The 12,500-nt window shown below is 37.2% G+C and overlaps 1 protein-coding gene across 4 annotated transcripts in view; it reads right to left on the bottom strand.

Moving 5' to 3' along the window:
* Window positions 1-279: 279 nt before the first annotated feature.
* LOC124282860 (uncharacterized protein ZK1073.1-like) overlaps window positions 280-12,500 on the bottom strand; it is a 71,509-nt gene continuing 59,288 nt past the window's right edge. For 3 of the 4 annotated variants that reach the window (XM_046718894.1, XM_046718896.1, XM_046718897.1), the window contains 6 exons: window positions 9,978-9,989; window positions 7,933-8,048; window positions 7,119-7,154; window positions 6,225-6,369; window positions 5,760-5,811; window positions 280-4,743 (listed from right to left, as the gene is read on the bottom strand). In XM_046718894.1, the coding sequence (XP_046574850.1) occupies window positions 4,532-4,743; window positions 5,760-5,811; window positions 6,225-6,369; window positions 7,119-7,154; window positions 7,933-8,048; window positions 9,978-9,989 (573 nt within the window). In that variant the 3' untranslated portion in view covers window positions 280-4,531. The remainder of the gene's footprint in view (window positions 4,744-5,759; window positions 5,812-6,224; window positions 6,370-7,118; window positions 7,155-7,932; window positions 8,049-9,977; window positions 9,990-12,500) is intronic. The other variant, XM_046718895.1, reaches the window with a different exon arrangement.

The following is a 12,500-nucleotide window of genomic DNA, read 5'->3' on the forward strand; positions in this document are numbered from 1 at the left end:
GTTTTGGAAAACTACAGATTCCAAGCTTTCCAACGATACCCAAAACATCTTGCTATATTTCATGCAGATCTATCTCCTTTATTTTGCTAGCTAGCTGGAGATTGGTCTATTAGCTCAGTGACCTCCGCACAAACACTGGTATGACTATTCTGTTCAGCATTTTCCTGAGGGCATTGCACAAGGTGATCTTTCCCATGTTGAAGAAAGAGCTATGACAGATGCAGTCTTAATAGTGTCTTCTTCAACAGAACTCTCTGTAAACTAGTACAAACAAAGACATATTTGCAAATACTTTATTTCAAAAATCTTGACATCAATTACCCGGTAATGAGGTTTATGGGTTCATTTCATCTTGATTATTCAAATTCATCATATTCTAAAAATAAGATATGAACAGATAGCAAACAGCTACAAGGAGAATGTGTGAACATAGCCTGTTGTCCTGATGTCCAAATGCTCTAGAGTTCTGCAACACAGTAGATCAGCCATAGCTTATTGCAATAGTTTGGTCTATGACTGGCTACAGTTAGGTTCATGGTTCTCAGCAACACATTAAGTAGAACAAACTCCAATGTGGCCAGCAATCAATGTTCTGCAAAACAGGGAGCAGACTGTCTGTGCTTATCTTACATTCTGATATCTACTCATAAGTAAAAAAATCATAAGCAGAAGCTGCCTTACAAAAATAGGTTTCAAGATCTCTTTAACTGTTATCTCTAAAATATTCATAAAAAATGTAGCTTCTATGTAAAGAGTTGATATATTGTCGGCTCAACATCAAGGCCATCTGTTTGTCAATGAAGCACTGACAGGAGGCAGAAGAGATGACCCCCACTTGCTTCTCATGAGTAAACCAACATCTGACAACAAACAACAATTCTGACTACACAATTGGAGATGTACAGAAGGCTTATGGACTAATATCACACAGTTCTTGCTTTACAAACAGGTCAAACAGTATGTAATACCGGAATATGGGCTCAACACATCTTCAGATGTCTTACTCCATCACATTGGGTGAGAACACTGTTCACAACGACCATCATTTGAAACTGAATCACCGCATACTTTGCCATGACACTAAGAATTGATGTCTCCACACCAGAGGATTCTTCACAACTTGCTACATACATTGTATGAACAAAACGCTTAAGTAAACTGTTACCTGTACTCTAACTACCAATGAAACCAACAAACATAGGACACAAACAAGTCAATTGTCATGAATAGATCATGTCTGTTCTAACATTCAAGCAAAAGCCAGAGCTTCTTATCACTTCCTCAATCCTCAACCAAATCATCCTAATTAGAATGGTCAGAACAGTACTTTTAGGATACAACTCCCCATGTCTCAGGTAACACCAAACTTATCCATAACCTTAGTAACATTTCAAAATATTCAAATACAACTTGAAAACAACTTCTGTAACAACATTGGTCAAAGTAAACAAACATGGGTGCAGGTGCTATCTTTATTGCAGGGCATCGTGTCCGGCCCACTGTTGTAGTAGATCCACAGTTGATGAAAATGCAGCACGGACAACACTCAACATCCCATCATGGCTCAGCTGTCTTATTCTGGTTTTGAAGATAGCTTAACTGAGGAAGCACACCTCAAGGCTACTCCCAACAAGCCACCCCAGCTATTAACTTTAACTGTTATAATTCAACTTAACAATACTGAGACTGTGACACTCACATATCAGGTACCTTTGTTTCATACAAAAGATGTCTATACAAATGTGACAATATTTCCACTCCATTACATGAACATGTCAGACTCCAGAGATACCCAGATGAAAAGATAAATCATCAGTCCTAAAATTTAGAATTTAATGTACACATCCAAGGTCAAGGAGAAAACATATCTAATGTCAAGGAGAAGACATATTTCTTGTCAGCCTTCCTAAACAGAGCAATGTGTATTTGCAAGATGTTATTTTGTCACATTAATTCCAAACTCCTTAATACCAAATTATTATTTTCAACAAAATCCCTGCAACCCATGAGCAACCAACAAAATAAGATAAGACTACTATAAAACTAACAATGTTGCATTATACTTGAAACAGTATGAGCAGAAGAAAGCAGAGCATTATAACAAGTGTCAACACAGATATAGGGAATGATCGATTATATGTGGTTCATAAGTATCGGTTAAAACTTGCCACCATCTGCTTATAAAATACAGTAGAATATATACGATGATATTATATGTAAGTGCAACAAAAAAAAAACATCTATAAAGAATATAAAATAAAAGATGTACAGTCACAATCATTGGAACAACATTGTTATCAGCTCTATCAACATATACATATTCATGTTTGTTAACATGGTTAATCAATATTTTACCATCCTTACTTCAAAGAAAGTAAAACTTTCATGTTTGACACAGTGTATTCCTTGTTTGACACAGTGTCAAAGAACGACTGATCTGTACTCAGAATAAGAAAGGCGTTTAGTTGATAGATCTGTAACAAGTATGCCCTGTTAGCTGTTGGCTACAAGGATAAGCAAACTATATACCTCCTACAAACATTCAAGTATGATCTAAGAGCTACAGGTGAGCAGGAGTCCAATCTTGACAGAAAATAGTTCAAACACAACATTTTGTCGGCTGAGATTGTCTGGACTTGCCGGACGTTCTGGCATGAACAGAAGCAGCCACAATCAAGGAACGTCAAGTCTACAATGTTGTATATGGTGTGCTGCCTTTGTTTAGTAGTGTATTCAACACTAGATTATGTAGGGTGCAAGATGGCTGACAAGTAAGGAAAACTAGTGAGTCTGTCGTCATATGCCTGTGTTAAGAATTTCAAATGTTTTCATATAAGATTTTACATCCCTGCAACTGTTGGTTTGGCTATAATGCTTGTACAAAATAATTCAAGCAAAACATTCTGGAGATGACTAACTGATGTTACTCACTTTCAATGCATACAGTATATATTTTCAAGAAACATAATAGCTATTACTGCAATGCAAATGCTGTTGTATATAAAGAAAAAGAGTATAAAAATGACTTTCATCCAGCTAACATCAAGAAGAATCATTTGACATTTACACACCATGCTTAGCGGAGAGACAATAATGTTTAAAGAACATCATTGTAGACAAAAAAGCTGCATTATTGATATGAAGATTTGCTGAAATTTCCTGAAATTACTACACTCAACCTGAAGGTCACTTGTTGAATGCTATTATGGTAATGATCCTCCTCAGAAACATGATATCATGTAGTGTGTGTGGTCAAACTGTTGGGATGAAATCAACATGGAGTGGATGAGCCTGGGCACTGACCCTCAGCTGGACTGCATACCCGCTACAAGCAGGCCAAGCTGGACATCCCCCATGCTATACCCACACAGGAAATACAGGCCTGATATAGACGAACACCTTCGCTGTCTTCAGTACTCACAACATAAGAAACACTTATCACTGTGCTTCAAGCAAATGTCATTTAATCACAAGCACTACAAAACATTTGGCGCGTAAGATGTGCAAACACAAATATGCATTCAAAAGATCAAAGATGCTACATATCAGCTGAGTATTTGTATTGAGTTCACTTTCCAAAATAATACTTCCATGAGCAGAGACACTGCTCATTATACAGCAACATTAAACCCAATTCACCACTTAACCAAACAAAATTACAACAGATTTCTACTCCACAAGGGAGAGAATTCTCTTTTTTAACATCATATGCTACATAAGGGAGGCAACTCTCTTCAACCCACCACTGCTGATAAAAAGTAGCAACTACAAACAATTTTGAAGCTTGAAATAACAATTTCATTCCTTAATATGAAACAAAACTTTGCATATTAATTTGATTTGATGGATAGCACCATTGTTGCTTCCTGAAGTGACACTATTCAAGTAAAAGTACACAAACAGTGCTCATATATTGACATTTGCTTGCAGCATATTGCAGTGTTCATGGTAAAGGTAATCCTTGTCTCCCAGCCAGGTCAAGCCAACAGTAGAAAAGTCCAACAAGTCCATTACATCCACCCAGTACCAACTTAACTCATGTATTTCATCAACCAATAAGATACATAACCAAGGAATATCTAAAAAAACAAAACATGAGAAATACTGAACACAGATAATACGACTGATTGCTTTTGTCATACATGCACACGTGTGCATCTGGGTATCAATACCTGGGTACATGCTACTCAATGCTGCAGCTACCCTTCGAGCAGCAACACCTGCAATTCTAGATAAGCATGATAAAAGACTTCTTCAATACATACAAGCCCAAACCAATACAACAATCAAGTCGTTCAAGTGCATAGCATGGTTGTAATGGGCATTTGTCTGTCTGTCAATACCATTGGCCGCAATCTATTTGGACTGACGGACTTCCACAGCTGCTGGCTGCAGAAAATATTGACACTGTATGCCCTGCAAGGACAAGGACAAACAAGACCGGACCTACAAGCCTCAATCTCTCTGACAAATATACACATGGAGAACTTCCCCTTCCCACCTTCCCCTCCTCAATCTTCTGGGTCCCTGTTTAACTCTTAGTGGGGCTGGAGGATAACACACTGCCTGTGGGTGGACTGGAGCTCATCTTAGGGGGAGATACACCAAACTTGGGGGGACTCATGGAGTAGATGCCCCTTGGCTGGTCAGCCTCCTCCATGGACATGCTTCTGGTGCGGCAGGGTGGCGTGCCACCCTCAAAGGAGGAGGATCTCTGCCCCCGCATCATTGGTACCCCACCAGCTGAAAAAACAGGGTAACCGTACAGAAATTGTCAACATGTGATCTTACAATTTGTTCGTTTGTTATGTAATGCCACACTCAGCAATATTCCAGCTACATGACAGCAGCCTCTAATTAATCATGTCTGGACCAGACAAATCAGTGATTGACATCATAAGCATCAATCTACACTATTGGCATATGATGACATGCATCAACCAAGTCAGCGAGCCTCATCACCAAAACCCTAGTGTGGCTGAAGACCAATTTTAACCCTGATCTTCATGGATATTTTTATCTTAAAAGCATCTACAGTTAGGCAAGGCATTTTATTCACATGTTAGCTCTTGTTTCCAATTAAATCATTAATATTACCACCCTAAAATTATCTGAACATTAAACTTTAGGTATATGTCACAGCCATTTCATTCATCATGAAAACTATTCATACAATAAATTTGGGCCCAAGAGCCCAGGCCTGTAAAATAAGTAGGACAGCTTCGTCCGTTGGAACAGATGATAAACCATTATCTGAAAACTTGATTCCAAAACTTAAGTGATGAATTACTTTTTCCTCTAACCAGATAAAAGTCCCAAAGGATGTAGCCTACATTCTTATACCTTTAATGATTCCATTTCATGGTTTTAATGGGCAGAGGTGAGGTGAGGTGAAATTGGGTTTAACGTTGTACTTGAGAATATTTCGCTCATATGATGACGTGCATGCATGTGTACGTGTATGTGTGGCGGCTGCTTGTACTAGCCCAGACTTAAGCTGGTTTTATAGTGCTAGCCCACTGAGATACCATGCCGCAGTGAAGCATGAATACCCCACTCAGACACATTATACTGACTCCGAGCCGACCAGTCCTTGTTGTACCCATTAATGCCGAGCACCAGGCGGGGACCAGCAAGTACCATATTTTAACGTCTTTTGGTATGACGTGGTCGGGGATCGAACCCACGACCTTCCGCTCTCCTTTAATGGGCAGAACATACACAAGGAAAGGGTAAAACTAGTGACACAAACAACGTACCAACACCTAAGCCCTGCAGAAAGTACAAGAAGCTTTCAGCAAATCTTGTAGGCTGCAATGAAAGAGAAAAGGCAATAAGAAATAACAATATGCCTATATGTCCTAACAACAGCAACAATAATAGTGGATAAGCTATATGTAGGACATGTCATGTCTACTGTAACAGGAGAACTAGACTGAGCCCAGTTGGCAACCTTGTCAATCTTAAACTGTTCACACATTAGATGTAGTCAGGACTCAAATTGACTGTACAGCAAGTCTCAGTCCTCACAGGACACTAATTGCAGCCTCTGCAATGACAGACACAAAATAAACAACAGATCATAGATCATACTAGTCCTTCCTAGCAAGAGATGAGGTGGAAACATGTTTAACAGGACATCTGCCATCCTTTTTAATGAGGTTTCTACAGACAAATGAATAAGTGAAGATTAGACAAAACTTGGAGTTTCAGCAACCACTTACCCTCTCCTCCAGAACATTGGCCACTCCATCAACCTCCAACATCTCAGTGTTCTTCTTGGAGATCTGATCATTCATCTTCTCAAACAGCAAGTGAACTGGGTGGTTAGCTGATGCCTTTGACCCTGTCACCATCAGGATAGGGCACCTGGCGACACAATGTAAACATGGTTAAAAGGATCATTGTGTATGGGAATGTAGTTGATATTGGAGTCAGCAATGTTCTTAAAGTTTAAGCAATAAGATGTCTTAAATGTTATTATAAATAAGAAGACATGCAACTAATTAATCTACATATTAGGGTTGTAGTGAATCCACTATAGTGAGTGAGTGAGTTTTGTTTTACGCCGCACTCAACAATGTTCCAGCTATATGGCAGCAGCCTGAATATAATCGAGTCTGGACCACACAATCCGGTGATCAACAGCATAAGCATTGATCTACGCAATTGGGATACGACTACATGTGTCAGCCAAGTCAGTGAGTCTGACCAACCAATCCTGTTAGTCACCACTTACGACTAGCATGGATTACTGAAGATCAGTTCTAAGCCAGATCTTCACGGGTGAATCCACTATAAGGCAAATAAGATGTGTATCACAAATATTGGGTAACAAGTACAAATATTGGGAATATATATATATATCAGTGAAACAATTAGAAATTATATTCCTTGATATGTTTTGTCCATACTGACAGTGTTAAGTATTTACCACAATGACCAGGGACCACATTAATGTTGAATTAAATATGTAAGCGTGTTGACTATTTTAAAATTCTATTTGCATAACTCACTTTTGAACCACTAAGCTACACCATCATCCCTTGTAATGAATCACAGGACATGTTACAACAGAGTATGATAGTAATGAGTTTCTGCTTCAAGCATATACTTACTTGATCTTTCCAATGTTGTCACCAATGTTGGAACGTCTGAAATGACGAATACATAAATGTTCACATAATATTATAATGAAAGGTCATACCTGAAAACACCCATAACTTTTTGGACCAACAAATAAATGCTTCACAAAATGTATCACTATGAACAGAATCTGTAAAAAGAATGCAAGTCAAATTAAAACCAGATCAAAATTCTCCAAGCACTGTTAGTGACCAGCCTGCCACGGGGTAACAGCATCAATGAAAGATTTTCATGCCCATCGTTTTCATTAGAGACTCCAAACTAAAGCCAATAAAAAATCTGTAGATTTTCAGCTTATTTTGTACTTGACTACAGTTTCATGCTTCTATATTACTTATTAGTAAGATCAAGCATAGTTTTTCACTTTTCAGGATATTTCCTTGTCGTAGATATTTACATGTTTATCTAGACTCATCCAAAACCAAATAAATGAAAAACCCTTGCATGGACTGTCAGACATGATGATGCAACAAGGTTGCCAGCAAGAAATGGAAAGCCACTGGCTTCAAATGACGAAGGCATATTTAGATCATAATCTACGCTGGTTTCTAATCTAATCAAGCTGGCAATTTGTATTTCATGACTCTTCAATACGAAAAACACTTTCTTTTCAATTTCTTCATAAAAAACATGACTGGAGCCAATAAATATGCTTTTGAGAAAAGCTTTTAACTGGTATTAATTATAGGACTAGAAATAATATATTGAAAGATTTTTTATTTTTAGTGTGTGTGTGTGTGTGTTTTCTAAAACTTTTCACTCCTATTAATATTAGAGGGTTCTTACTTCATGAATGCCTGGACGAATCTCTTAAGGTTCCTGGGATTGATCTTTGATCGGAGAGACTGCTGGAATGACTCAATCACTTTTTCCAGCTGCTCCTTGTTTTCAGCTTTCTCAAACTGTAACACACAGCAAACCAATCCTAAAAATAATCACCAAATATAATATATTAGGATCAAATGCTGATCAAGTGTTACCTTAAATTCTGTAAATTTGCAATGCCTATTTGTGGCTTTATGTTGAAACTTACCGACATCAATAACACACCATCTCCATATTTCTTGTATGATTCACATATTGTGCTTACGTAATACAGAATTCATTTATCATCCTATCAACCCATGTTGACTGATCTTAAATTCATAGCAAAAATGAAAAAATTCTCTGAAGTTTTGAAATGTGTGTTACATGCAAAAGTCTATTCAAGTGTAGGTCAAACGAAGTTTGAAAATTTCTCATAAACATGCTGGTTTATTTGCAAAAGACGATCCTATTTTTGGAGGATCTAAACCATGCATGGCACAGGTGCTTGTTTTCACTTCGCTATTTCTTGTGGACAACACAATTTATGGACAATCTCAACATAATATCAAGCTTGTGCAAGTTGACGCCCTCATTCAAAAATCAATATATATTTCATCTAACACATACATATTAAAGTGAAAAATTCTTTAGTACAAACATTTACATCTAATTTGTATATTATGTGCACTATTACTAAGAAAGCTGCATCTATGAATATTGTGTTACAACATGAGAAAACTGTTATGTGTTCAAAAAATACACATAACGATGAACACATATACAATAGGAAAGATTTACTCCACTTTCTCAAACCTTGTGTACTGTGAATATATTATTGTTGAAAGAAAACTGTTGTGTAGTGAGAAGTGAAATCAGTCAAAATGTGAAACCTTCATCATTTACTGAACAAATATTTGACAAAGCTCATATGGTCTCTGTCAAGTACAATTATTATTTTTTCCACATGAAATCCCTGAAACGAACAGACATCCTACTTTACTCGAAAATCTGTCGAGACAATTCTGTGACCGAGCTACACAAATCAGTAAATATCACTATAAGTTAATAATTTACTGAGGTGCAACGTAACAGCATTATTAACCAGCTAAAATTGTATCTATGACAGTGACAGCTGACAACTGTCTGGATCAAAACCAGGCTATGGTATTATCAAACATAGAATTAGGAAGAAAATGTGCAATATTCTACCCAAGTGATCAATTACATGCAAATATGGAATCAATATCAGGCATCAGTTGATTCATCATTAACAAAATTCAGAACAGGAACTAGAAAATGATAATACTGATGTCTGAATGTGTAGTAAGGCAAACAACCAGATATTCTCAACAGCTGTACTGAAATGTTTTCATGGATGTACTGACATCCTCTATCTCAGTAATACCTACTTGCGGATCCTATCTACGTTACAGGTTAGCCTCGCCCAGAATATTGCTGATTATGTAGGCACATGTTAATGTTAGGTTAACGTCAGGTTAACATTAGGCAAGCATCACTTTTAAAATGTTAGTGTCAAAACTGACAATATTATTCATCATCAGAAGCATGCAGTTAGCTAGTTTCTGAATATATCATGATAACGTTATACGAATATTTTAATACTTAGTACTAACTCCCCAAAGCCATTGTTAAGGCTGATCATTACTGATTATCTCATCGAGCCTTTGCCCTTATAAATCTCCAGTAAATATACACTAGTAGAAAATAAGGCAAAGTGTCCATGTAAGTTCCCTATCTACTCTATTTCACTGTCCCAATCTTCCCAAATACATTTTTCACAATTATCTGTAAGGAAACATAAATTTACAAGATAATTTAAAACCGATATTAAAATACGGAACTGTAATCACATCACATAGAATTCTTACTAAGCAGTTTTGGGATTACCAAAATGTCAGTATTTTGTAACGTGATGAGAAGATAGAGTTACATGGACACATTCCTGACAGACATAAACTGAGTGAGAGTAAGTAAAAGTGGTTTTCTTCAAAGCTAGAAGTTACCTCATCAGTCGACTAAAGCCATGAAAGAAAACATGAAAAGAAAGTGAAAGTTGATGTCAACTCTTGCATGGTGCTCCTTGATGATAATCCTAACATAAGACCCCATCTTCTGTACAATCAAATTCAAGGACCAAATATAGCAATATATATTTGAATATTAGAATGGAACATCATAGATTTCATTTTTCAGATGAGAATTCCATCAGAAGAAAATTAATGATATGAAAATGAATCTTTATTCAAAAAGTATCTGTTTTAAGGAATGTAGAAGATGAGAGAGATGAAGGGGAAAGAATGTGACCTAGCTGGGTGACAGTGTGAAACGTGAATGTGCTCTAAGGATAACATTCGATAAGGGACTGCCGATGTGATCCAGTGGTAAAGGTGTCTTTGGCTGTGTCATACCCAAAACTGCCTAAAAGTTGGTACTTGTTACCCTGCCTGTCCCTCCACAATTAGAGGTTAAAACAAGGACCAGTCAGTTCCAAGACATCACACTTTGTCTGTGGTGTATCCCTCCTGCAGTATGGCATCTCAGTGGGCTAGCAGTAGTCTAGACTAGTACACACCTGCAAGCATGTAACGCTGCACACTGCTAGGTGCAACAATCTCAAACCCCATTTCACTTCACCTCCCCTCACCTTAGACAAGGTTAAATACATCATCTCTACTGACCCCCTTTGGGCTTCCCCCTTTCCATATATGAAGATCCTAGCATTAGTTCATCACTGTCAACAAGTCATCCTACGCTAAGAGTCAGAATAATGCACATGAATGAAACACACAAACACAAAACATGGCATAAAACATACATACAAAATAAGAAGTCAAAGCAGAGAATAGACATGAATAATGCATACTGACTGATAATTCCTCATACTGATACCAAATAATATTATTAAATTTCAGAAAAATATTTATCACCTACCAGTAGGTTTTCCACTGGGCAAAAATGTAATTTTCAACTTCCAAATCATGTTACAAATGGAATACACTTTCTCAGTCAAGAACAAATTCCAGTACTTTTTGACATGACTCCAATCCAGGGTTCAAACCCTCACTCTCAGAGTCAGCTACCAAATCGCTAGCACACAAATTCAATGACTTAACCCACTCAGCCACTGAGGCTTCAACAAAAATGTAAGTCCGACAACTGATAGGCAAGCCAACATACTTCATGTACCCCTCTGACAAGTACTGAATTTGTACATTACTAAGAAAGTGTTACACTTGAACACTTTTTTAAAGACATTCCAAGTCATAACTCTTTGTCATCTCATTATCTTAATGTCTATAAATTTAATCAATCAAATCCATGTAATGTGTATTTCCATTACAGCTTAGTAAGGGCCGTTTTCCGACACTACCAGTGTACATCAAATTACCTGATGAAACTCTGGTATAGTGTACAGAGGAGAGACATCAGTCAGTCAACAAAACAATGCAACAGAAACGACACACAACAAACTAATTATATAAGCAAATGAAACTGTAAATGGATAATGAACAACTACATAAGATCAATGCAGTGATTCATGACCAAAACATGCCCAACTTTTCATAAGCAATTTTTATTGCAAGAGGCGATATTACTTTACACAAAGAAACTGTTTTGAAGGAAAGACCTAATAAGCAACAATCCATGCATTGTTATTAGGATCTGCTTTATTCTCTATAAGAAATGCAAATAACAATTCATCCTGTTTTGTAAACAAGATTTTTTAAAATCACAACACTAATTTTCTCTGAATCCTTCCGGTCAAAGGAGCAGTATTAACTACTTGGTGTCATAGACCAGTTTTAGAAGTTCATGTTTGAATAAATTTAGGCAAGAGGCCTAGCATAAACCTCATTATAGTTTGTAACCAGTCCTGCTTATGAATACAAAAATATATGTACCGTCAGTTATATTCAGTTCCAATTCGAGGCAAACTTGAAGCAATGAGAAGTGATTCAGAATTATAGCCTCCAAAACTACTAGGTAACGAGGACGACCATCACAGGATTCATACTTGTCCACACCACTACTGAGTCTTTGGCTTGCAGAATATAATGAATATTTAAGGCTTTGAGTGAGTAATGATTGTTTTACGCTATTTCAACAACAATAAACTAACATGACAGAGGACAATAAAAGTGGTCTTCATTTATTAACCATGTGGGGATTCAAACCTGGGTCTTTGAAGTGTTTGTTAATACTGTAGCAGCAAGACTACCCTACAACTCATAATTAACCAGAACTTTCCCAGTCTGTACCTGCTTGACAGGAAGAAGCAGCTTTAGCATGAAACTGAGCAGGATGAGTTTCACCTGTCTGCAGTGGGTATGGTTGAAGAAGTGAGGTTGACATGACACATTTACTTATTCCCAATCAAATGTTGAATACTACCACATAGATCTGCGCAGAGTTGCTTCTGTTAAGCATGCTAGAATCCCATAACTGGTTCGAATACCTGATTATATATACTTTGTCTGGACGATACTTATGACTGTCCATTTTACCACAGTGGTAAATCTCCAAGA

This window comes from Haliotis rubra, unplaced genomic scaffold, assembly GCF_003918875.1.
Source record: "Haliotis rubra isolate DU_JTF1 unplaced genomic scaffold, ASM391887v1 Scf305, whole genome shotgun sequence".
Taxonomy (NCBI): Eukaryota; Metazoa; Mollusca; class Gastropoda; order Lepetellida; family Haliotidae; genus Haliotis; species Haliotis rubra.